A 27818-nucleotide genomic window follows, 5' to 3' on the forward strand; every position below is an offset into this window, starting at 1 on the left:
CTTCAAGTTCTAATTATCACCATCATCATCACTGTTATCATCATCATTCATTCATTATCTATTTCCAATCGTTCTCCAGTATCAATTTCATAGTTTATATCATTAAAAAATATGAAAGATAATGGTAATGATTAGGGTGATGTTGGTAATCATGAACATAAGATCCGTTATGTGAGATAATTTATGCGATTTTACACGCTAATCGCTCCTCGATGATGGTGAAAGAAATCTTTTAAATAGCACAACAGAAGTCGGGATGGTAATTAAGCCTGAGTCATATCGATTATTTTGAAAACCGGTGTTCGACAGCTCTAATTCGATCGAACATCGATGCATCGAATATTGAAGGCGGGGAAAATTTAGTCTTGTTTTTGTGTCGATGCGATGCGCTTTGCATATACGCACTGACGGTATGCGCTGGCGTTGGCCGGGTGAGCGTTGCACAAGCAGATGACAGAGCAAAGTTCGTTTGTATTTTCCATGATCACAAAACACACAAAAAAGGCCGGGGACCAAAGCAGAATTCTTCCCAAAATATCTTCAACAATGATATTTGCAGATGACAACATATAAGTTCAAAATGAAACAATAATAAAGACATGAATCACGCAGAGTCGATCCGAATGATTTTCGGTCGACTAGCATTCGCAGTCCATTCACCAGCCCCGTCCGCAGCTCCGTACACTCACTCTCCCGAAACGACAGGCGTGCTTGGCGTCAGCGCCAGCAAACAAGTGCAATCAACGGAGAGCGCTGTAACTTGCCTGAGATTGTGTAGTTGGATCCAAAATGAGCTCCAAATAAATTTATGGGAATAAATACGTGATTTTCTCTGGATGGTCATTTGAATTGCTATTCAATGCTGATATAACGATTGTGAGGAAAGATTGTGGAATATGAGTTATGACGATGTTCGAGAATTAATCCTGATGACAATCCAGTTTTTTTAGACGCATTTGAGCATGCGATCAAAATAAATACGAATGTTTCGAATAGAGCCCTAAATTCATCTAAATTATTACGATTTAACAAGATTTTATGGTCATACTAAGAATATTGACGATGTCAGCAAAGTATGTTATGTTCATATGGAAGACATAATACTGGGATTATTTCTATTGTTATTCCATCTCTGGACGTCTCCTCCAAGCTCCGAGAAAATAAGCACAATGCGCATGCGTGTTTGATGACGTATGACATATTTTCCCATTCATGAAATCAGAGCCCAAAGTTGGGCACAAACTAGCTTCAAATTGATAGAAAAAAATATCAAACGCAATTTTCTCTGTTTTGTCATGTTAAATGTTATTATATGGTGATATTACGAACTTGAACAGAGTTTTTGCATGTAGACAATGTTCGAGAATCAATCCTGACGTGATGATTATTTTTTTAGACAAGTGCACTAGCTCGACTCAAGTCAAGTCGATCGTCATGAGATGTCCGCCATTGAAAATTGAAACGAAATACAAACGTTTCACATCAAGCTCTAAATTCATATTAATGATTATCATATGCAAATTATTGTTAAATATTACGATTAAATAATGCTCTATGGTCATGATTTTAATATTGTTCATGAAAGCAAGATTTATTTTACGTTGATCGCGTCAATTTCCGGCCATTTTCTGGTTTGATTAAAGAACAGTACTGCGCATGCACGATCGGTGGCCATGACTTCCATTCATGAATTCATCGTGCATAAATTATCTCGGCACGAGCAGACGAGTAAGACTCTAACTATGATCGAAATAAACTTCAAATTAATGGTGAATAACATCATAATTACTCATTCGGTCTCATTTTGGGGGCAATAGAAATCAAGTAAGTAGTAGTAAAGTTGGACATTACTGATATTTTGATGATTGATTGTGTAAACCAAACGAATCGGCCGGCCGACATATTTTTTTTTTTTTCGATGCACCGATTTTGCAAAATCTGCACCGTGTTCGATGACATCAATCGAACACCGATTTTAAAATCGATTCGACTCAGGCTTAATGGTAATTACTGCATACACGTACTTTAATACACTACATTATTACAAAAGATTCCCCATCGGGCGGGCCAACGGTCTTTTGAAGTAGGTTTATCTATTGAAATTACGACAATAATCACGACAGCGGATATGGGAAATTAAAGACTGCGAGCGTCTAGCTCTCCCATTGTTTTCTGTGGCGAACCCGCTGAGCATGCTATTGTCAATGATTCTCTACTATACGGTGAGTGATCTTGCTCTTTCATGATCATAGGCCTGGGCAATGACTAAGAACAGTTCGATGAGTATCAATGCCAAGCAATCCTGAAAGGTCAATAATGTTCAATTCTCTTGATGGAGAAGCTTATATCATGGCCCTTTTTGCTTTAACTTTTAGGCCAGTAAGTGTACTAACTAATATTAGTTTTAAATAAATAATCACGTTCCATCTATTTTAAAGTAATGATCTAATGGTAATATATCACTCTACATATCTCCCTGCAGCTTACGGCCCCATATCTTCACCCGTGAAGTACAGAATTTTGAAGCTTAAATTATTGAACATAATGGCATCCTAGTATTGTAATGATGTAATCACTGCAATATAGATAAAAACATTAATTTAATTCTACTCACATTGATTTTACTTTAGAACAACCCCCCCCTCTTCTATTTCTTCTGTTTCTCCGTCGTTATTCTTTTTTCCACCTTATTATTCTTCTTGTTCTCATCCTTCGCCCCCTTCTTCATCTACTCTTCTTACTCCTTCTCCTTTTCTTTATTTTTTTCTTCTTCATATCCTTAGTCGTCTTTCATTATTCTTTTTTTCTCCACCTCATTCTTTTCTGCTGCTTCTTTCTTTTCCCTCCTCCCCTCTTTCTACGTCTCCTCTCTTCTTGTTCTTCTGCCCACCTGCCCTTCTTATACGTCTCCTACTGCTTTTCCTTCGTTCTTCTTCTTTTTCTTCTTGCATCTCCTTTTTTTCTCTATCTTTGTTTTTCCTCTCCGTATCCTTCCTCATCCCTCATTACTATTCTCATCCCTGTTTACTGCTCCCCCATTCTACATGTACGTCTGCTTCTCGATCCTTGGTAATTCTCAGTCTTCTCCTCCTCCTTCTCCCACCCCATCGATTCATGAAGATAAAATTATAATGAAATAATAGAAATGTTAACGAAGATAATACTTATAATAGAGAAATGAAGATGATTGCGATAGTAACAGCGGTGATGACGATATCGATAACTATGGGAGGTTATAGACCATGTACAGCACAAGATATCAGGAGCAATTTTAAATATGATTACATGACGATTTCGATACGAAATATTTATCATAAATCTAGATCTAGTACATTAATGTACACTTCAGGGGCGGATCCAGCTATAGCAATAGGGGGCCGAAAAATATTTTCAGCAACATTTTTCTCGATTGGCCGCCATAATTCTATTTTTTGTTGTTTTTTCAGGGGGTAGTCCTAACTGAAGACTGAAGTTTTAAGTAAATGTTAGTTTTTATTGTTATAAACAAGATAAGGTATCTCATGTGGTCATAATATATAATGCGAGCGCGAAGCGCGTGCAAAAAATTCTTTGATATTTTATGTCCTTAGAACTGAAGATTCTGAGCAGTTTTTATAATTATGAACAAAGATAAGTATCCAACTAAACAATGCGAGCGCGAAGCGCGAGCCGAAACGTGAAAATTAAGGGACTCAATTAGGACTGTTGTTAGTGATTAGTGAAGAGGATACAAGTATCACAAATTAAATAATGAGAGTGATATTCCGACCTGAAAACTGGACGGTCTAAGCGCGTTTTTATTCAAAATTAAAGAACAAGCTTGTTTGCATGTCTCAAACAATTAAATGCAAGCGCGAAGCACGAGCTTAATTTTTGATATACTGACATGATACAGGAGCATTTCGACAAATTTTGGAAAGAATTTCCAAAGAGGATAGGTATCTCACAAATAAAACAATGCGAGTGCGCAGCGCGAGCTGAAAATTTTGATATAACAATTTGTGTAAATCAAACAAAAAAATGAAAGCATGATGCGTGAGCTAAAATATTGTGTGCAAATTGATTTCAGAACTGGATATATAAAGTGCCATTAAATCCTCTAGAATGGGATTCATTACACAGGTAATGCGAGCGCGATGCGCGAGCGAAATTTTTTAATATAAAGTCTGTTTTCCAATTCTTCCCCTCATCTTTTTCTTGTTTCCTTTCGGGGTCGGGCCGGCCGTTACGAGGCTGTAAATTACACATCATGGGTATAATAGTATAGTGGATTTCACGGTACACCATGTATCTTTCTTGGGCAAATGTTGGTCCTGAAAAGGACCACCCAATCTCGACGTTTCGACAAGTGTGTTCTTGTCGTCCTCAGGAGAATGAGCAAAGTTTGTAAAAGCAGGTCTTATATACTCTGTCGAAGTGCCGTCTGCACGGTATCTCGCAGGGTACATGTGTCTGATTGGCTAGAAAAGTCACATGACATCCACATATGCGGACGTGGGTGACAACACACAAATTGGGCGCGCAAAACCAGCTACGACCGGAAATGCCGTCATCTATCATTCCCGCTAAGATTAGCATGAATGACAAAAGCCACCACTTCCGCCCGTGCGCTGCAGTGCTCACACGTGTGTGTAGAAACTCCCGGTAGGCTAATTAGGCAAATTAGCCCCTTTGTCCAGAACGGTAAGCCAGATATTGCTAAGTTGGAGGCCGCTGTCTTGAGGAACAGTGTTATGTTCCTCAATCTCCAACGCTTCTCTGACTCTCCGCTGATGCCAGTAGGGGACACGGGTGACTAGTCTACTTTCATCCCAGAGGATCCGGTGATCATGTGTATGAGCATGATCGATGATTGCAGACCATGACCTGCTTGAGATGTGCCTCAATTCCACCTCTTTCAGGTGGAGAGACACATTCTACAAGCAAACGGAGGGTGCTGCCATGGGGTCCCCCCTGTCCCCAGTGGTAGCTAACATGTTCATGGAACATTTTGAGGAGACGGCTCTCCAGTCAGCAACCCACAAACCCAAAGTGTGGCTTAGATATGTGGACGACACTTTTGTGGTTTGGCAACATGGAGCTGAGGAAACTAACAATTTCTTACAGCACCTCAACTCTCAACACGAGTGTATCAAGTTCACCATGGAAATGGAGAATAAGGGGTCTATCCCCTTTCTTGATACAAAGATTACGAGGACGGCACAGGGATCCCTATCCCATCAGGTTTATCGCAAACCTACTCACACTGATCGGTACTTGAACTATCGTTCATTCCACCACCCATCAGTGTTGAGATCCATCAACAAGACCTTAGTCAAACGAGCACATGAGGTTAGTGACCAGATCCACCTGAGAGGTGAGCTTGTACATATCAAACGTGTTTTGAAATGTAACAACTACCCCTCACATAAGATCTGCACTGAGCTTCCCCTTCGCGGAACCCTCATGTCAGACAACCCAAGGCGAGAGTTATTCTTCCATATCTGGGAGCAGCCTCTCACAAGATTCAGAGGATTTTGAGAGAAGCCGACATTGAGGTTCGTCATAGTTCCTCAAATAAGCTTCAATCTGCCCTCACCAGCCATAAGGACAAGCGCAACTCCAAGGACCTCCCTGGAGTTTACCGAATTCCTTGTGAATGCGGTAAAGTTTACATCGGAGAGACGGGTCGTTCCTTTAACACTCGGATTAAGGAACATAGGGCCCATGGTAGGCGAGACGAGAGGGACAAGTCTGCAATCATCGATCATGCTCATACACATGATCACCGGATCCTCTGGGATGAAAGTAGACTAGTCACCCGTGTCCCCTACTGGCATCAGCGGAGAGTCAGAGAAGCGTTGGAGATTGAGGAACATAACACTGTTCCTCAAGACAGCGGCCTCCAACTTAGCAATATCTGGCTTACCGTTCTGGACAAAGGGGCTAATTTGCCTAATTAGCCTACCGGGAGTTTCTACACACACGTGTGAGCACTGCAGCGCACGGGCGGAAGTGGTGGCTTTTGTCATTCATGCTAATCTTAGCGGGAATGATAGATGACGGCATTTCCGGTCGTAGCTGGTTTTGCGCGCCCAATTTGTGTGTTGTCACCCACGTCCGCATATGTGGATGTCATGTGACTTTTCTAGCCAATCAGACACATGTACCCTGCGAGATACCGTGCAGACGGCACTTCGACAGAGTATATAAGACCTGCTTTTACAAACTTTGCTCATTCTCCTGAGGACGACAAGAACACACTTGTCGAAACGTCGAGATTGGGTGGTCCTTTTCAGGACCAACATTTGCCCAAGAAAGATACATGGTGTACCGTGAAATCCACTATACTATTGTTCTTCGCCATGGAAACCTTCAGAAGTTATATGGGTTTAATAGCTCTTTCTTACTTTTCTTCCTGCTTTTCGTAGTTTCTATCAAGAAACACTTTTTTCTGCAGGTTGTCAAAAAATAGGGGGGCCGGCTCGGCCCCTCCTGGATCCGCGCCTGCACTTATCTTTGTAGAATAATGAAATCGCCGCTCAATATCGATAATTCTGATGATCGCTAAAACATAAAAGCATACGTGGTACAATGTGTTATAATATTGCCTCAAAAATACCTGACATTTGATGGAATTCTGTGCTTATATCGCTCATTTCTCAGCACTTTTACGATTTTCTTTCACAGGGCTATTTGGCAAATATTTTTCATTTATACAAACAAACACTTCGTTGGTAAAATTCATTGGATTCTGATCGAACTAATTTTCTGATCGTTACCACAATTGGTATTTATCTTTAATTCCGAACATTACGTTTATTAATACGTTAAACCAATTAAATGAAGTTATACTTTAGTCTGTTATATGTTTTTATGTTGTACACTCATGCCCGAGAGGGGATCGATAGTGTGAATAAAATGTAAATTTAAATCAGGGGTGGATCCAGCCTCCGCCAATAGGGGGAGGGTGATTTCTTTTTCACCCATATTTTCCCCGATCGGCCGCCCAAGGTTGATATTTGTTTATTTCTTTGAATTGGTTGTCCCAGTAGCGTAATGATTATTAAAGTTATTTTCTAAGTCTTCGCCTCATCTTATTCACTCGCCTTCCTCCTCTTATGTTTCCCCCTTCTTTTTCTCCTCTCTTTTTCTTTCTTTCCCTTTTTTTGCTCCGCCAATAGGGGGGGGGGGCTATGTAAATGTAAATCCAACCAAGAATTGGGTCTATACAACATAATTTCTAAAGGTCGGGGGCGGATCCATGACAGGGGGAAAAATTAGGTTCGCTTTCAAGGGGGGGGGGCACTCTGATCTGTTTTGGCTGCATTTTGCATTACAAATTTTAATTGTGCCTCTCATAATGGGGGGGGGGGGGGTAGAAAGGTACCGGAAATTTGAGGATGCTGATTCATTCATGGCATACAATATTCAAATAGACGACCACAATTTCGTAAATATCCAGTCCACGCGCATGCGTACTCTCATTCCGAAGACGCAAGTCAAGAATTTTGGGAAAAATGTTTTTAACCCCCACCTGATCACGAATTCTGCGAGAACACAACTCTGAGACAATTAAGAGACAATATGTTGTCCTGGGGAAATTGTTGCCCGTCAAAAATTTTAAGAAACTATTTAAAACAGTTTCTAATAAATCTTTGTAAATCTTTGATCTATCTATGCCTAATAGTGTCAAGCTGTTCCGGTCATATTTATTTTATCATTCTATTTCCTTCTGTTTTTTTTTTTGGGGGGGGGGGCTCTCGACACTTGTTTGAGATGCGAGTAATAATTAATATTCTAAGTCGACGTGAATTCTACGAATGGCTTGGGCCTACGAAACGAAAATATGTGGAATCTTATTTTCCCACCTAAAACATCATGAATTGACTCTCTTCCAATTGCAAAAAAGAGGTTTTTATGGTTATTGCAGCAAATTCGTAAGATCAGTAACGATTTATGACATGTGCGTGATTTTTGATTAAGCTACCGTGGTTTTATGAATGCACCCGAACTTCCATTATAGATGCGAACCACAGTTCAGAACAGTGACGCGAACTCTCGATCCGACAGTCAATCAATGAACATGATGAAGGCACCGATTTGTTTTGGTCGTAGAGGGAGCTATTTAGAATAGATTCTTCTGCCTTTCGACAGAAATTAAGACTTGCAGGAAAGACGAACAAAAGAACGGTGGCATCAAAGGGCCTTTGATGGCGGCCGTTCCTTTGAAGAGAAAGGAACGTTAGGCGGGAAAGCCGAAGCGAAAACCCGGATGCGGGAAGAACGATCAAGAACGGTGCATGGACTTTTGACAAGTTTTTTTAAGCAAGAGACTTATTTTTCTGTCATTACTATTATCATTGTTTGTACTATTTTCATTAGGCCTTAAAAACAAGTTGATATGTTGCCTTCCAACGACTGATCGTAAAGTGCAATAAAAAGTCACCATTTTTTTTTCGAATATACAAGTCCAAAGTTTTTTGCGAGAAAATGTCAGATTTGTGGTAGGATTTAGCTTAAATTTTATATTGAATGGTTAAAATAAGAAAGCCTTTTACATTTAAATAAACATTTTGACTGCATTTATGAATATGTAATTCCATGCATGATTTTCTTTGTGCAGCGCTGGTAAATATATATTACTAATATATGTTAGTTAGGTACATCCTGCTTATTGCCTATTTGACCTTTGTGACCCAGTAAAATCACCCCAAAAAAATTGACCAGTCAGATGACAGAATTTATGAGAAAAAAAAATTGGTTAAACCCTGCTTGTTCGTACGTAATACGGGAAATATCTGCGTTCTGGTTCCATATTCCATGAGGCCTATGTGGAACCAGTACATAGACATTTCCCTATTACGTGAACAAGCAGTGTGTAACTAATAATATTATACAAGTCATGTAGATAAACTGACCCATCTTTCCTTCCTGGGGGGTTTATGAATGTGGCTGTATTATCATGATTATAATCCTCATCAACATCATCTTCATCCGTGTGATTCTTCAGCGTCCATCCCTGGCGATGGTTTCACCGTCTTAGACCAGACTCCGGACAGCGTGTTCTTGGCCTGGACAGCCAGTGAGCCTACCAACGTCACCATGGAACGTATGATGGAAGGAAGCTACGTCCACAATGCCACTTTCCCTTACAGGGGATGCTTCAGCTCCTATACCCTGATGGTGGAGGATCTGGAACCGGTAACCCTCTATCGCTTCACCTCGACCGGTGGTGATACCATTCTCATCAGAACGGGTAAGCTAGCCTGCCTTCGGGGGGGGGGGGTAATTCTATTGACACCTAGATATGATGCGTGTCCAAGAAAATGTGTCAAAAAGGGTATCTATTTTGCTTGTGATAATTTGAGATCTCTTGGTTGATTTCATTGATATTTGTATATACAGTGGTGCTAAAAAGTTAGTGAACTCCATCAGAAAATGAAAATATTAAAAGTGTTCAAGCCATGTTTTAGTTATTTAATTGTGAAGTCGGGTGATAAATCGTTAAATTCAATAAAGTTTATTTCTCTGGGCTCGCTGGACATTGTAACACTGTTGTCTCCATTCGACACTCGGTATGAAGGACTGCATTTTCTTGGGGGGTTCACCAACTTTGTAGCACCACTGGGTGATTTCAAGTGCAGTGTTGACCTTTTGGTGTTGGTGTTAGGTCAATTCTTACACGATTATAACACCAAACATAAAATGAAGATAGTCACTCACTATTTGTTGAGGTGCTAATAATGGGATCTGGATCAGTTTTACAAACTCTGAATAAGTTTTGGATCTAGGGGAAGCAATCCAAATTTCAACACCAACACCAAGGCCAACACCGGACTTGAAATCACCCACTGCAAATATCCAAAGGAATTGTCACCATAACATAGTAGATCCAGATTGGTTTGTTCATGTCAACCTAACTCTATGAACTCTATTGAAGGCTGAAAATAATGATGCTGAAGATTACCAACATAGAAAGGCACTTGTGGGACTGTATTATTATTGCTTTGATAAAGAACCAAGATCTAACTGGATTGCAATGCTTATTTTATTCATTTCTCAGTAATCACCCATTTTTTTTTACCCAAATCACTTAACACATATTCATACATACATTTACACTTATTGGGTGGTCATTTTATTGGACTCTCTTCAAAACTTATTTTTAGATTGTTATTACAACCGGAATTCATATTAAATTGTAAATAGTTTGAAAGAAAAATCTGTTGGGATCTTAAAATGACACGAAAGAAGCGTAGCATTTTTTTCACTTTACCTGTGATTTTAACGTTTACTCAGATCCGCCGTCCATTGCAAATTGTTCCGTCAAGACATCGTCCTCAAGCTACGTGTTCACCTGGTCAGCTCTGCCTTCTGGACGTACGGACGACTACCAAGTGACCGTCACAGATTCTTCTGGTCAAATCGTGCAGGAAGAGACTGTGTCCCCGGAAGACGACCTTGAAGTGATGCAGGTTCAGGTTGAGCCGGAAACCAATCTCACGCTGGTTGTTAATTCGCGATTGGCAGCTGACGGCGATTTTCCTGAGCAGTTTGGCCCCGTTCCCTGTATGGTTGAGGCAGTCACCAGTGAGTACATGTTCATAGATCCGATTGTTCATTTGACTTTTCACCACCACCATGAAGTGTAGTGAGCATTCGGCGGTGTTCGAATCCCACCGTGGCCTAGCATCCATTCGCAGGGCGTAAATCCACTCTATGCCACTCTCCACCCAGGTGTTAAAGGTTACCTGGTTGGATGTGAAGGCCTATGTAGCATGCCTAGCAATTGAGTCTTGGAACTCTTGTTGGAATGCCTCTTAAGGAGTGGAGAATGTCCAAGATGTCTCTTTCTGACAGTTACCATAGTAACAGTCAGAGGCCAGAGCTTTTCAGCCAATCAAAAGCAAGGATTTCATTGAAATAGTCAGCACTGACAATGTACTCCGTGCTGATAACTTTCATTAAACATCCCCCTGATGGCTGGGGAAATAATAGTTACAATGTAAGCGCATAGAAATATAAAGAATTACGCACTAAATGTAATTTTGTATGATTATGACGATGATGATGATGCAAATTATTTTCCTTTTTGTAACAGGGCCACTTGTACCTGGTGAACTATCCACCGGTAATGAAACGTCTGATGGTATCCCCTTTACTGTGGGAAATGCCAGCATGATTCCGGGATTTGAGGATTACTCCTTCACTATAGAGCCACCGGGTCCGACGTTGAGCTTTGACGCTGACTCACTGATGGGAGTTTTCAGTGACATCACCCCTGGTCAGCTGTACACCATCACTTCCAACGTAGAAGGAACAGACATGTCTTTCACAAGCAGACATCGAGCAAGTAAGACCTAGATTCGGAGCTGGATTCCCTCCTTGGCCACTCTTCTCCTTTATTCGACTCCTCCTCCTCCCTGCCACCTTCGTCTTTTCCACCACCATTACACCCCCCTGCCTCTTATCCCATTCTATCATCTCCCTACGCCTTCTTTCAATGCCTTCCTCTTCTTTCTCCTTCCCTATTCCTCACACCCAACTCCACCTTTTTCTCTTCTCTGTCTCTTTCCTATTTGTCTCTCCTGCCTCTTAATCATCCTCCCCTCCTCCTTTCGCTCGTCCTTCACCTCTTTTTTTTTCTCCCAGACTCTTTCTCCTTTCCACTCCTCCTATCCTTCTTTGAATCCTTGGCCCGAATTCTGAAGTTGGGTTTAACTTAAACTCAGGTTTAAAGTTGTGGTTTGAGTATGGATAGCCAATGGTTACATAAATCACTAATGGTATATATATCATATTTCTGCTCATTTGGCTCTCAAATCATTCATAATTGTCTAGGAAGTATAAATAGATTATTGTCTTCACCATCCATGAATCAGGAAAGAGCACAGTAAACATTAGAAACATACAACTTAATTGAAAATGTTGAGACTTTTGGCTTCCAATAAGTTTAGCACAGTTAGACCATGGTCCAAGTTAAGCCTGACTTCAGAATACGGGTCAATTCCTCTTCTTCATTCTCAAGCCTTCTCTTCCCCACCTCCTCTTCCTCACAGTCATCTTCTCCCTTTACTACTCATCCCTTTCGTCTGTTTTCTTCCTGCCTCGTTTTCCTCCTCCCTCATTCATCCTCCCTTCCTCTTGGTCCTCTTCAACTTCTCCCCTCCTCCTCTTCCTCAGCCCTCCTCCCTTCTGTCCACCTTCACCCCTATGTTCACCCCCTCCCTTTTCCCTCCTATTTATTCATGTCCTCCATTCCCTCCTGCTTCTGAACTCACCCCTCCACCCCTTCTGCATGTGTATTTCATGTTATATCCCTTGCTTAAGATTGTTTCATTGAGAGTGTATGCACAGAGAAATCAAGTAATTCTATCAGGAAAAAATGTTTGCCGATGTCACGTATAGTTCAGTTTTTCCTGAGGGGAAAAAAATGATCTATATGTTCTTATGATCCCCCCTAAACACGCACTGCACTCAAGACGTGTGCACTGCAATGCATGGCAGCTCAAGCCATTTTGCGCATCTCAACGGGTGTGCCTAGCATGGGCGTTGTTGCGTGCACCTGTAATCCAAGCTACGTGGGGAGGTTACAAATTGATGCAGAGGTTCGAGGTTCAAACCCTGGTGACGTCAAAGGTCGGTCCAGATGTAACCCTAACCCTAATCATATTTGATTGATACATGTCTGACAAAATTCAAATACACACACACACACAAATGGGGTGGGGGGCTGCCTGCCAAGATTAAGATCAGCATATCTGAAAAGCTCAATGAAATTTTTCTTAGAACTTAATGGGATATTAAAAGAATAATGCAGGTGGAAGGGATATAAAACAAATAGACAGACTCATTCTCGGAACAGGCTAAAACTCTATGTATCAAGACTCAACAACTTCAATAGTACCATTCTCCCTCGGGACATTGGCCCTCAGGAGGTGGGTCCTATTGATGTTTCTTCGATGTGAATAGTTTTAGCCATATCCTCAAGTGTCGTGGAATACATGTATAGTTTCCCAGTAATTCTTCATTCTTCTCCATCACCTGTTATATTTCCTGTGTCCTATTGCAGAGCCACTCTCCCCTGTTAATAGCACGTCACCGGTCGCGACCGTGACAACCGTCCGTCTCGAATGGATCATACCAAACGGCATTGTAACCTTCTACAGGGTGTCTATCAACCCCACCTTTGAGACCGAGGAGAACTTCATCGACATCGAAGACCTGCTTCCCGGAACTCACTACAATGTGTCTATTGTAGCTGTCAGTGGTACTGGGCTGTATCAGCAGATAAGTGATCCACTTGAACTCGAGGTCATCACAAGTGAGTGTTTTTCTTTGTTGAAATGATGATGATAATGATGGTTCACATCATTTATATTGCACCATATTTCTGTTGAAAACATTCATAGACGCAGGCCAATCCACTAAGCTAATTAATACACATCTGCTGAACTAAGTGAGTTTTAAGGCGTGACTTGAAGAGTTCAGTATCATCAATTTCATGGAGCGAATAAGAAAGGGGGTCCTAGGCATGGAGCAATAGATGAAAAGGCACTGTCTCCTATCCTTTTTGGTGTGTGATGGGTACATGAAGACTGACACAAGGGCCCTCCGTCTTACAAAGAGTTATGATTGATTCAATCAATCTCAATTACATGTATATGGAAATCCATCACTGTTTTAATTGAAAAACACTGTAAAGCAACATCACAAAAAAATGTTTTAATCAAAATTCTATTTGCTCTATATACATCTTACATTGTATCATCATTATTATTATTATTTATTTTTATCCTCCTCATCATCATCTTTATCAGTATCATTGTTGTCACTATCATCATTATAAGTCATAATTATTATTATAATGTGTCATAAACTACTGACTTCAAAGTCTGAATTCCATTAAGATCCATCTTTTTTCCTTTGATGTTTGTCAGGTGAGATACCAGCAGGTGAAATGGTGTTTGTAGATGTGACTTCATTGTCCGTGACGGCCATTTTTGACACCACTGGTGTTATCGGTTCTGTTCTAGTGCGCATCACCAATAGTGGTGGCGGTTTTCTTCCATCCATTTATCCGTCTGGCAACATGTTCACGCTTGATGAAAGTTATATACAGCCATCGCAAATTTACAATTTCATGGTGTTTGACCTCGCCGACGCTAGTGATACTTTTGCAGAAGGGAGTGTTCGATCAAGTAAGTTTGAATCCCATCGTGACATTCATGTCCATTGGCAAAGCATTTATCTGCACTTGCCGTCCTCCATTCAGGTGTAGTAAATGGGCAGCTGGGTCCCGTTGCATAAAATTTACCATTATGGTATCTTTGCCATCCAATGGTAACTACCATGGTAACAAGGCTCAACAGCCAATCAGAATCAAGGATTCCATGAAAGATACCATTGGATGGCACATTTACTATAATGGTCACAATTGGTATTAAAGAATTCCTTCAATGCCCTAGCAAAGTGTTGTTGCCTATTGGTTCTTAACGACGCTCTCATTCAAAAAAGAATATATGTGCTGATCGAAATTATCTTACCATATCAAAATAGTGTTTTGATTTGTTATTTTCAGTAGATAAGGCCTTATGTACACCTAATTGGTCTAGCAGCACTGGTTAATTACATGTACATGTAGCTTTCCATAGCAAAATAGTGTTTTTAATTTGTTATTTTCAGTAGATAAGGCCTTATATACACCTAAACAGTGTAGCAGAACATGTAAATTATTTTATTATATCTAAAAAGTGTTTTTGATTTGTTATTTTGAGTAGATAATGCCTTATATACACACCTAATCAGTATGGCAGCACTGTGAACCTCAGGGTACAGTGTACATGTAATTAGGTGCAGCGCTTGGAAACATTGTATTAAGTGGTATATTGATGTTGCATATTATTATCATTAAGTTCAACTCTATCTAGCTGCCTCTCTGTATATTGTCCTATTAGGGTCCAGATTCTTAAATTGATTAATTAAAGGTAAATGCCAGTTTTGGTAAGGATATCAAAATGAGTTCATACAGAATCCAATGAAATGACCACCAAAGTGCCTGTTTGTATAAATAAAGAATATGTACCAAAGGATTCTGGAAGAAATTGCATAATTCCTGAGAAATTAGCAAATAAGCACAGGATTCGGGTCAAGCGTCGGGCACGACATTCAAAGCAATAATAATACACTGTCCCACGTGCGCTTTTCTATGTTGGTGATCTTCAGTGTGAATATTTTTCAGTGTAGATTTCAAGATTTCACATAGTTCAGTTTATGTGACTGTACCAGATCTAGATCCTTGATGATATACTGACAAATAAGCCTGGTTTTACAGACTTTCTCATGAAATCAGTGTTTACTGCAACTACTGGCATTTCTCTTTAATAACGGTAATAAATGTTGAAAACCACTGACAAAGTCAGAAGTGACCAATCAGGATGCATGAATTCATGAATCAATTATGTTTTGTGATATCTCTCCACTCACTGTTAATGATTGTCAGAGACCTCATGTTTTCAGGTTGCCACTTTGTCTGTCATACGCTTATTTGTCTTCTTTTCTATCTCGATGTGCTGCAAACATGTGTTGCTTTTATACATTTTCATACAGCGTCGAAAATAAGGGAAGCAAAATTCAGGAATATCTTTGGTTATTTTTAAGGTGGGGGAAAAACATAGTTACCATAGATGTCCATTGTGACTCTTCTCCTTTTTTCTATTTTAAAATCTCAACTTCTTTCTTCTTTTAAACCCTCAGATCCGGAAATCCCGCAGCCTCCGAGGCCAGCCAGTGTTGGGTCTTTCAGCCTTTCCTTCGAATGGGACGCCACCGTGACGCCGTTATCGTCCTACAGGGTGTACTATGTTCCTTTCTCCTTTAGAAGGGAACAGGTCTCCACCATTCCAAGTAACAGCACGGACCTGACCTATAGGCAGGAGTGCCTGAGACCAGACACAGAGTATGTCTTTGAGCTCCTCACTGTCCTGGACGCGGCCGATGGGTTCGGCGAACAGACCAGTAACTCCGCACAGTCCATCACAATCACCACAGGTTAGGCTCCTTCTGCCTATTTCACGTCTTTCTCAGGGATGTGAGAGAGCTCAGTTATTAGGCTGGTTTCAGCTTTTTGAGGGTTTTGATTATCAGCTTAATTTCAGCTTATTCTAGCTTTCTGCTGTATAAAAGTATGGGAGTAAAGATACGCAGAACAGACATTTTCTGAGGTTCGTAAGCAAGCTGTTTAAAGTCGAGGTGTAGATGTAGCCATTTTTGGTGCAGGGTTTGGCGGTGGGGGTAATCCTCAATCAAAAAGCAAACATTAAAAACTTGCATCTTGAATAGTCTCTCAACAGTTCTTTACCCTAAGAATTAATCTGACATTGCCAGATATGAAGTCACTTTTTTCTGCAGGGATGGGTGGGGGGTGCTAAATGGAAACCAAGAAGCAAACTATTAAACCCTGCATTTTGAAAATATTTCATATTCCAATAGCTCTTTACGTCAATAACAATCGTCATATCTCGAGATAAAGTCAGATGTCTTTTGGCAGGGGGGGGGTGTTAATGGCAACCCAGAAACAAACTATAAAATCCAGCATTTTGAAAATATTTTATCTTCAGCAGCTCTGTAACCTAACAATAAGCTTCAAATCTCCAAGTATACTTGTTTTAGTATTTATAAGGGGAGTGTAAGTGGCAACTCGGAAGCAAACAATAACAACTTCTTGAATATTCAATCCTTCCAACAGCTATGTACCCCAACAACGAGCCACACATCTCCAGCAATACCAACACAACCCTGACGCTCACCTGGATCGACGCTGCCACCGACGCAGATCAGGTGTGCCTGAAGGAACTCTGCAGCACCCTCCGAAGTGCCATGCCCGTATGTCAGCAAACCAATCAGACGTGCCCAATCTTCTACCACTTCGAGGACCTGGTACCGGGCAGGAGATACGTGGTCTATGTCGAGAACAACGATGGGACCATGGAGGACATCATTTTCACGCAAACAAGTAAAGCCTTGATTCAAGACTATGTATACTACTGTACTCATATGCTTTCAGTAATATTTGTAGAAAAGTAATTATGTAATGGCTTGTATAAAGTGCTTCCTGGAAAAAACATCTTTGGAATGGTCTCGTTTATAGTTTGATTTTTAGTTTCTGATTGGACATTATATTTAAGCAATCCACATGCGTGGGCAAGGTTAGCCTGAAAGAAACTGAGTTTCATGTCTGCATGCAGCTACAAATCCAGTATATTGGAAAGTTATAAAATTTGGATTATAGGAGGTTTCTGAGATGCATGTAGATAATCAAGCACAACAATGGTAATTTTGCCTTTCTTTTTATTACCATGGAATCTTGATTGTGATTGGCTGCTGAACTTCGTTGCCATGATAGTTGTCTGTCACATGGCAAAGTTACCATAATATGGTAACTGTTATTATGAAACGGGCCCTGGGGCCCATTTCATAAAGGACTTGCAATTGTTGTATCTTTGCCATTGTGGCAACTACCATGGTAACCTTGATTCTGATTGGCTGCTCAGCCCTGCTGTCACCATGGTAGTTGCCATTGTGGCAAAGTTACAATAGTTGCAAGTCCTTTATGAAACAGGACCTTGATCTATGTTTAGTGTGAATGTATGATGGTCATTGGTTTTCAATCAGCCAATCAAATTGAATAATTTCGGTAGCTTTAAACTGTTATGGCAAAGTTTGTTATCACAAACCAGTTTTATATGAAACAGGTCCCTGCACTTCATTTTGATTAAACTAATATTGACCGAATTTCTGTTTCTCCTTCAGAACCTAATCCTCCGGAGTTCCTCAACGCCACGGCTCTCGATTCCAACAAAATTCAAGTCTACCTGGTTCCGCCCGAGGGAGAGTTTGACGGTTACGAGCTCTCCTTCTCTCCTTCCAATGTCAGTCCCATTTCCTTGGAGCCGGAGACCAGTGTTTATGTTCTGGATAATCTCCAAGCTGACACAGAGTATACCATAAATGTTCTTGCATTCAGCGGGCACAATGGACAACGTCTAGAAGGGGATGTCATCTCTGCAACCACGACCACTGGTGAGCATCCATGTCAGATATCTCAAACCTCACCAAAAAAATCCTTTTCTAGGGCTACTTTCCACAGCCTTCTGCGTGAATCTGCTATAGTAGATAACCTTTAACATTGCAGTGAGTCAATATTTTCCAGGGCTCTTTTGGGCATTTCAATGGCAAATTTGCCCAGAAGAGCCCCCGTTTAACTTTTTGCTGAGACAAACCTGTCTTGGTGGCCTCCTTTCTGTATTGAAATCTTGTCCATAATCACCAATTAGTCTCCCATTTGAAAAGAATGTTTTTTATAGAACCCATCTTCAAAGGCCACTATCTTTCCTTTTTTTTGGACCAAATAATCCTTGATGCCACAAATATTGACACCAACGGGTAATCTCTTGCATTGATATTTTCGTTGAGGATGGGTAGTACGAGAATTCATCTGATCATTTTTGTCTCACCTGCGAAACAAAGTGAGACTATAGGCGCCGCTTTTCCGACGGCGGCGGCGGCGGCGTCAACATCAAATCTTAACCCGAGGTTAAGTTTTTGAAATGACGTCATAACTTAGAAAGTATATGGACCTAGTTAATAAAACTTGGCCATAAGGTTAATCAAGTATTACTGAACATCCTATTAGAGTTTCATGTCACATGACCAAGGTCAAAGGTCATTTAGGGTCAATGAACTTAGACCATGTTGGAGGAATCAACATCGAAATCTTAACCTGAGGTTAAGTTTTTGAAATGTCATCATAACTTAGAAAATATATGGACCTAGTTCATGAAACTTGGACATAAGGTTAATCAAGTATCACTAAACATCCTGCATGAGTTTCACGTCACATGACCAAGGTCAAAGGTCATTTAGGGTCAATGAACTTTGGCCGAATTGGGGATATCTGTTGAATTCCCATCATAACTTTGAAAGTTTATGGATCTGATTCATGAAACTTGTACATAAGAGTAATCAAGTATCACTGAACATCCTGTTCGAGTTTCAGGTCACATGATCAAGGTCAAAGGTCATGTAAGGTCAATGAACTTTGGCCATGTTGGGGTTTTTTGTTGAATAACCATCATATCTCTGTAAGTTTATTGGTCTAGTTCATAAAAAGTGGAAATAAGAGTAACCATGTATCACTGAACATCTTGTGCGAGTTAGAGTAGTATTCAGAGTGAGCACTGCTGCTATATTGAACCGCGTGATGCAGGTGAGACGGCCAGAGGCATTCCACTTGTTCTTCTTCTCGTGGTGTGGATAAACCTCCCACGGAGAATCGTCACACGGTTATTTTTCTCTCCACTTCTGACAGTTTCTTTCATTTCTTCCAGAACAAATGATCCTTGACGCCACGAACATTGCCACTGATGGCTTCTTCGTCACCTGGTCGTCCGCCATGCTGGCCCTGACCCCGACCGACAGATTCCAACTGTCCTACTTCTCAATGGTGAATAATTCAGAGACCGTCCCCCGGGATTCTAGCGAGGTTTACATCCATCCGATCGGAAACCTCGTACCAGGGGACCTCGTCACGGTCAGTCTTTCAACGGTCACATCGGGAGGCCAAGCTACGTTGATTGACACCCTCGTGAGGCGAACAAGTGAGTATCATCACCCCAGCATCCTAGATAGATGTGCTGTGTTCTTCAAATTGGTAACGCTTGGGTAGCAGAGCTTCCAAGTAGTATTGATTCCCTGTATGTAGTACTGAAAAAATGAAAAGAATTCTGATGGTCTCGTGCAGATCACAAATTTCTAAAGTTTCAGTTTATGTTTTGTCCTGTGGGATTTCTGTTAAAATACTGATTTCCTCATCAAAATACCTGATTTTTAGCCTTAAAAATACTGAAATGTTCTTGTTCAGGTTGGCAGCTCTTGGGGAGCATTCCACGAAACACAAACAAAAATGAAAGGCGTTGAGAATTTTGTATTATAAATCATTACAACCTTCTGAACCAATGTTGGACTTTGCCGCGATTTCTTAGTAAAATAGAATTTTGATTTGGGGAGCTTATCCTGAATATTGGCATCTATGATTTTTTAAGAATAAGTTTAGATAAATAAGACACAATAATTCTCTCCACAGAGCCTGAGGAAGTATCATCTTTCACGGCCACTCGGGACTCACCGACCAGCATCCGCTTGTTGTGGAGGGCGCCACCTACTGGCCTGTACTGGGGATACCTCGTCTGGTACACTCCGTCCGACGGGGACCAGAGCTCACCGATAGAACTGGGGCAGGACGAGGAAGAGTTGACAATTACCGGACTTGCGTTTGACCAGATGTACAACGTCAGCATCAGGTCTTTTGCCGGGAGGGGTGGTTCTTATCGTGAAAGTGACCCTGTAATGGATATGGTTTCAACAGGTATGTATCCCATAGCCCTGTCTAACAAAGAGGTTGTGATTGCTCCTATCTATCCTAAAGGGGAATCCAGCGTTGGCCATAAAATGTTGTGTTGAGAAGGAGAAAAATATATTAAACAGAATGGTGAAAGTTTGAAAGAAATCCGACAAGCAATAAGAGAGTTATAGCTGCATTAAAATTTAGATCACTAATATTATGTAGATTTCAAATTGGCAACTGGGTACATGTAAGTAAATTAAGACAAGGGGCAAGGACATCTTTCCCATAGGCCATTTACTTTATTATTAGGGATTTGTGGTTTTCTATTAAGTACCCATTCCCCTGGGGCAGTAATCTAAATATAACCCAGGTAGTATATTGTTTTATGTCCTCATGAAAGAAAAGTATAATTTGAAATAAAACTTGTGGGAAAAATGACATTTCAGCCATAATATGTATTGGAGTACATGAAAGAGTAGTCCTTGCCTTACATCACTATGACATCCCATATGTGGCCAATTTGAAGTCTCCATGGGTATAGTGATTACCAATATTGTTCAAACTTTCTCCTATCGACTTGTCTGATTTTTCTTTTCCTTATAAAAACAATTTTTTATTTGGGTTGGATTCCCCTTTAACTATGGACAGCCAGCAACGTCATAGTTTTTCACAATGGTGATATACACAATATCCCTTTGCAAAAGAAGAGGGGCACATTGACTTGTCTAAACAATGATGCATGAATATCATATTTAGAAAACACTTTGAATGGATGCACATGTACGCATTTTATATTTTGGCATCACTGGCCTTCCATAATTGTGATTGATCAAATCAATCGCAATCATTAGACAACAGAAATACTTGAACTGTAGTCCCAGAAAAAAGGAAACCGGGTTTCCCTTGTATTTTTTCTTCAAAGGCATATGAATTATGATATTTCATTTACATAATCATATAATTCAATTATTTATTTTAATTATTTTATTTTTTATTCCTGATATAAGACGAACGCTTCATGCATAAATGAGCAAGATGAGTTTGAAATCTTAATGTAAAAATCTGATTGCGCAGAAAAATTAGACAAGAGTGGTTCATGATACAACGATCATGCTTTTTCGACCATTGGCATATTAGCATTCCTATGTATTCTTTGTTATTTAGTTTATCTCACTGATCCCTGAAATGAGAGTGGATTCAAATCCACATGTGAGTTTAAGCGCAAATCTTTTCCGATATGCCTCAATATTTATTGTTCTTTAATCTGCCATGCGTGAACGAATTGCTAAGCTGTTGGTTTCACATTAGAGATGGGATTCCACTCTTGCCTTAAGTATCAATTTATCGTAAAGACTTGTTTTATAATTTGAAATCTATCTCTGAAAACGCATGACGAAAACCTCCATTTGAGAACACTAGACCCCAATTTCCCTCAATCAATTCTCCAAGTACGACAAACCCACTGCCCCAAGCAAGCAATAATATTTAAGTATCAAAACACCTGTTTCTTGACCTCGGTTCGAAGATAACAACAGCTCGAGCACAGTCCCTGCATAGCATGCTGTCATTTTATTTACTTACTTTCCTTATTTCGAGGTCGATTTTCTTCGTTTGTTTGAAATTGAAAATGGACTAACATTGGATTTCTGAATACATTATGCCTTTGAAAACGTGATTAAATATCGAATACAATAATTTCATTCCGAAGGTCCTACTACAGGCAGAAAAGTCTTACTTAATAGCACAGCTGTTGTTTATCATTTCGTCCTTGGCTCAACGCTCATTTACTGGCCTGTGGAGGTGAAATTGAGACAAAGGGGATTTACCTGGCCAAGAAGGGTTTATCGGGGCTTGGAAATGTTATTGAGATTTTCAAATGAAAATTGGGGTCTAGAACGGCAGTTTGCAATGTGAACTGCGGTCTTTCTCTAAATGGGGGTTTGACGTAATGGGATTTCCTTTTTTGTGGGACCCACAGTACGTCTGCTGTTCAACTTTTTATTAAAATGGTCTGCTTTCATTAAGGTATGGGTGAGGCAAATGAGGTCAACATCCGTACGCTGACACCGACGTCAGTCTCGTTCACTTGGGCTGGATCCGGTAGCGGGAACTTCATCGTCAGCCTTTCACCCGTGGGTAGCTGTATGGCCGATACCCCGGCCAATGAGGACGTGGCTTCGAGAGAGGCGACGTTCAATGACCTCGTACCTGGTGCCAGATACGCCATTGAAAGGGATGGATCGCCTCTGACTATTGATGATGAGAACGCAGAGTTTATAGCAGGTATGTCCATGATTTAACCTGTAGCAATACACGGTGTTCATATAAGGTTATTATTAATCTGTTGTCACTTCTAAAATTGGCAGAAATTGTTATTTTTCTCTAATTTTCATGCTCGGAAAAATTAATAATAGTAATAATATTAATAATATAGTATGATTTGATATGATTTATTTCTTTTTCTTCTACATAAGAATATAATGTGATAAGATAATAAAACAAAGACATTTTTACAATGAATCAAAAATATATATTTTGTAACATAAAATCAGTTGCGCAGAAGATGGACTGCCATTGTAAACAAATAAATACTAATGATAATGATGATAATGATAATAAGAATAATGATAATAGTTACATTATATAACGCTTGATATTACGTTTTACATGAACTTATTTCCTGGTCATCCGATCATTGAATGCCTGCACACACAATGTACGTACTTTGGATATGGATATCATATGCAGCAAAATGAAAGATCATTGCTAGACTTTTTTTAAAGATTCCAATTTGCACTTTAAGCAGTGATATTGTCTGAAATTTTGCAAATTTCCTGACCCATTACATGGTGATACTATCCAAGTGAACTATAACAACTATAGTGAAAAATAAAATGCTTGCACCTTTTTTTGGCCTTGGTTTATGTAGGTTATAGATAAAAAGACGGTAGTTGCAGCAAATAATTATTTCGTGAAAAAGTCTTCTGAATCAAGGTTGATTCTTACCATATTATCATACATCTAGGTGTGGTACATTAATGCAAACTTTTTCTTGTAAAATCATAGCTCATAATAGATAATTCTGATGATCACTAACACATAATAGCATATGTGGGACATTGTATTAATATTGCTTCAAAAAATACCCAACATTTAATGGAATTCCCTGCTTATTTTGCTGATTTCTCAGCAATTACGAATTTTCTTCCAGAGCTATTTGGCACATATTTCAATTTACATACAAACATGTTGGTGGTAATTTCATTGGATTCTGTTCGAACTCATATTGAGATCGTTATCACAACTGGTACTTATCCTTAAATTGTAGAAAATGCATACATCATCATTTGTTTTTCCATACTTTTCACAGTGCCCGACCAAGTGAGCAATGTTCAGGTGAAATTCATCAACTCCAGTGCGGTAACGCTGACTTGGACACCGCCCTCTGGCTGCTACGACCGGATAGAGATCAGCTACTCTCCCGATACCTGCACCAACCCGTCGCCGATCGTGCTCAGTCGCGAGGATGGCAACGAGCACACCCTAACGCCGCTGGGAGCTGACGTGGAGTATGAGTTGTCCTTCATTACGCTTCAAATGACAGCTAGGAGTGAGCCATACCTGGCCACTGTGCGCACAAGTAAGTAACAAATTTGCAATTACAGTTTAACCCTAAATAGACTGGGCTATTGTGACTCCTAAGAACAACGGGGGAAGGGGGGGGGGCTGATTCAGCCCCCTTTAGTGATCTTGGTCGTCGATCGTGCAATCACGATAAAAATTGGCACGCACGGTTCCCATCTTATTTTATAATCTACAAAACTATAAGATCAAATTCTGTGAAAAATCTCATTGCTAATTATTTATGCTGATTTATGGGTAAAATCAAAAGTTTGATCTAATTTACAAATAATGCCCCTAAAAGCTAGTTTTTGGTTCTCAGACTGTTGTAGTCTGATCAAATGTATTTTTTGAAAATTTCAACTTCACATTTACTTTCTTTTGTTTACAAATGTTTACAGAGTATTTCTTTGTTTTTCGACTTTTTGTTTATAATGTTTTGTTCAATTGAAATTTTGGGGGATTTTATTTTGACCATAAACAAGATGAAATTAAGTTATTTCAATCAGTAAAAGAAAAAAATACGATACACTGTACATACAGGTATATGGATTTTGTCTAAAAACACTATTTGCATTGGATTTTTACAAGAATTCACATTTTGGAGCAATTTTGGGTCTGTATATTCTTACAAAATGTTGTGTAATTTCGGAACCGCAAACCCGGTGGTCGCAATCATTGTTATTATACTGGGGTATGAGAGTTCAGCTTTTTTGCTGATTTACGCTATTTCTTATTTTATTTGTATTTTTTTCAATTTTTTTAAAGATTTTTCTGTCCTTTGTCTGTACAAACTATTGGAGCTTTTGTGTTTACAGTTGATTTCATTTCTGGTTACTTAGCACCCCTTATATGAACATTACCATTATTGTTTTTCCTTTATTTTAGACCAGTTGAACTTTCCTAAATGATTATTGCAGGTACATTTAGCCCTGTCACATTCACACTGATGTTAGCTAGTCTGTAACATATATGTTGTTTGTTTATATTACAGCATGCCCGGAGAAAGAGAAGCTCAACGTTGGTTCTGTACAGGCAGACAGTATCTCCCTCACATGGGGCGAGACCACCGACCCCTCGGCAACGGGTTACACCCTTGTGGCCACGCCCGAATCTTCCACGCCGATCGTGCAGGCGCTTCCTCTGTCGGTGTCAGAGCACACGTTCAGCGGATTAATGAGCGGAGTGGATTACACCATCTTGCTTTATGTGAACGGAACCTCCATAACTGATACGATCACCCAAACGACTTGTAAGTTGAGTTTTATGTAGCCAAAGAAATGTAGTCGAAGCATGATTTTAAAATCAAGACTAATTGTCACTATATTAAGGGAGATCTAGATCCGGGCTCCAAAACACACAGGTTTGCAATCAGTCGCTAAATGCCAATGACCAATCAAATTCATTGTTGCATTCGCACTCTGTTTAAAATACTGACCGGGAGCCAATCAGTGCAGCTCTTTGTATTACCTTTGTATTATGGAGCCCTGGTTTATTTACATAAATCTGCCTGTGTGAAATTGTGAAATCTATGCTAAAGAATAACCACACTGATGATCACTAACACAGATTAGCACATGTGGGACAGTGTATTATTATTGCTGAGAAAGAAAACCATGCTTGTTTTGTCAATTTCTCAACACTTGCACATCTTCTACCAGGATAACTTGCCACATATATTCTGTTTATTTCTGATTTGTCTAATGCCAATCTGTCCAATTACCAACTTGTCTAGTATCATTTGGTCTACCATCAGTTGGTCTACTATCCACATGGCCTAATTGCCATTTCGTCCACTCACCATTTTGTCTAATTACCAGTTAGTCCAATAGCCATTGGTCTTGTTATTAGACTTAGTGTTAATTGGGCGAAATGAATGAAAACAGAATTGGTGTTAGACCAACTTTTTTGGGGACGAATTGAAAATTAGACAAAGTGATTATTGGACCTAATGGTTATCGAACCAAATGGTTGTTAGGCAGAATGTTGATGGACAGAATGGCATTAGACTAAATGAAGGTAGATTATAAGATGAGTTGGCGATAGACGAATCGGCAGTTTACCATACATGTATATTGCAATTATACACCTTTGGGTGGCTGTTTATCAAATTTTGTTCCAACTCATTTTGAGATCGTTCCCACAACTGGTGTTTATATTAATTACTGTTACCCTGACTCAAAGCCCGGTTGAATTCTTTTCTTTAAGAAAAATCTTGGTATGTAGGGCTCAATGATTATATTGTTTGTTTGTCAGGTCCAAGTGAAGCCAGAAATGTGTCGGTAATTTTCTTCACCCAAACATGTCTGACCTTTGTCTGGTTGCCACCTGAAGGAAACTTTAACAGGTTTGTGTATTTGTGATCTCTCAACTCAATAGTGTACTAGCCCAAAAGAATAAAGTTTAATATTGTCCATATAGTTTGAAAATGCGGTTTTCAAAACATCTAATTTACCAGTATATAACTTTTCAAAATTGGTCTATTGTAAACCATAACTGATAGATGTATTAAGAACTTGCAAAAGAGCTTCAAAGACTAAGGAGAAAATGAGATCAGAAGTTTTAATAAGTATTGATACATGTACATGGTCATGCTTATTTCTGCATTCTTTCTTAACTTCATGAAGTGCTCAAACAGAGGGAGTCAGAAACTTACACAGAAACATACATATCATTTTTTAAGGTTTGCTAGGGGTCAAATGTATGTCTCTATAAAATTGCTGTTTTACTACATGTACTTAATCATACTCTTTTGCTTCTAAGTCTTACTCTTTTACTACTAAATCTTTCTCTTTTACTACTTAATCTTACTCTTCTAAATCTAGTACTCTTAATTTCTAAATCTTACTCCTTTACTTCTAAATCTTTCTCTTTTACTACTAAATCTTACTCTTTTACTACTAAATCTTACTCTTCTACTACTAAATCTTAGTACTCTTTTACTACTAAATCTTTCTCTTTTGCTGCTAAATCTTACTCTTTTACTACTAAATCTTTCTCTTTTACTACTTTACTTCTAAATCTTTCTCTTTTACTACTTACTACTCTTTCTCTTACTCTTTTACTACAGACTAAATCTTACTCTTTTACTACTAAATCTTACTCTTTTACTACTAAATCTTACTCTTTTACTACTTAATCTCTCTGGTTTACATTAAATCTGTAATACTCTTTTCCTACTTAATCTTACTCTTTTACTTTTAAATCTTATATATTATGATTTCCCGTAGCTACGAGGTGTTTGTCCGACATGGCAACCCTCCCGTCTTTGTCTTCGAGCGGACTGTGAATCCCGACGAAGATCTTAATATCCTGGTTGAGAACCTGAACGCTGGCACGCTCTACACCATCGGTGTCGTCACGGTTGTCAACGGATTCATGGGGAAGCCCGCCCTCACAACACAACGAACAAGTAATTTCATTGTCTTGATGATTTTCTGTCCCCATAGGTTATTTTGCTTGTATATGAAAAAGAAGAAGTTTATAAATGTTTGATACATATCAGGAGCTCCTTTGAAATTGAATGCTTTGTCAATGTAAAATGAAGTTTTAAAACTGCAGTATCTTATGAATGGTTAGAAACCCGAAATGTGAAAATAATCCAGCTACCTGGATTTCCAGGTGATAAAAAATGTTCTTAAAGTCATGAAGCAAGGTATTAGATTCATGTATTCAAGGAAGTGCTCACAAAGAGTTAACTGTGACTCTAATGCTCAAACATCGGCGCATACATGATATGTAACATGCAATCTTATTGAGTGGTAGTACGTGTCCTATGAACAGATTTGACCGATTGCCCTAGTCAATTGGA

At 39.5% G+C, this 27818-nt stretch overlaps 1 protein-coding gene across 1 annotated transcript in view; it reads left to right on the forward strand.

Moving 5' to 3' along the window:
- Nucleotides 1–27818, forward strand: part of LOC121406223 — an 80800-nt gene that overhangs the window by 28195 nt on the left and 24787 nt on the right. The window contains exons 12-26 of the mRNA XM_041597246.1: nucleotides 8993–9238; nucleotides 10282–10572; nucleotides 11084–11335; nucleotides 13055–13306; nucleotides 13923–14183; nucleotides 15739–16032; nucleotides 16730–16996; nucleotides 17794–18063; nucleotides 19371–19640; nucleotides 20126–20407; nucleotides 22412–22669; nucleotides 23757–24026; nucleotides 25002–25259; nucleotides 26264–26354; nucleotides 27238–27419. Of these exons, the coding sequence (XP_041453180.1) occupies nucleotides 8993–9238; nucleotides 10282–10572; nucleotides 11084–11335; nucleotides 13055–13306; nucleotides 13923–14183; nucleotides 15739–16032; nucleotides 16730–16996; nucleotides 17794–18063; nucleotides 19371–19640; nucleotides 20126–20407; nucleotides 22412–22669; nucleotides 23757–24026; nucleotides 25002–25259; nucleotides 26264–26354; nucleotides 27238–27419 (3744 nt within the window). The remainder of the gene's footprint in view (nucleotides 1–8992; nucleotides 9239–10281; nucleotides 10573–11083; nucleotides 11336–13054; nucleotides 13307–13922; nucleotides 14184–15738; nucleotides 16033–16729; nucleotides 16997–17793; nucleotides 18064–19370; nucleotides 19641–20125; nucleotides 20408–22411; nucleotides 22670–23756; nucleotides 24027–25001; nucleotides 25260–26263; nucleotides 26355–27237; nucleotides 27420–27818) is intronic.

This window comes from Lytechinus variegatus, chromosome 19 (genome assembly GCF_018143015.1).
Source record: "Lytechinus variegatus isolate NC3 chromosome 19, Lvar_3.0, whole genome shotgun sequence".
NCBI lineage: Eukaryota > Metazoa > Echinodermata > Echinoidea > Temnopleuroida > Toxopneustidae > Lytechinus > Lytechinus variegatus.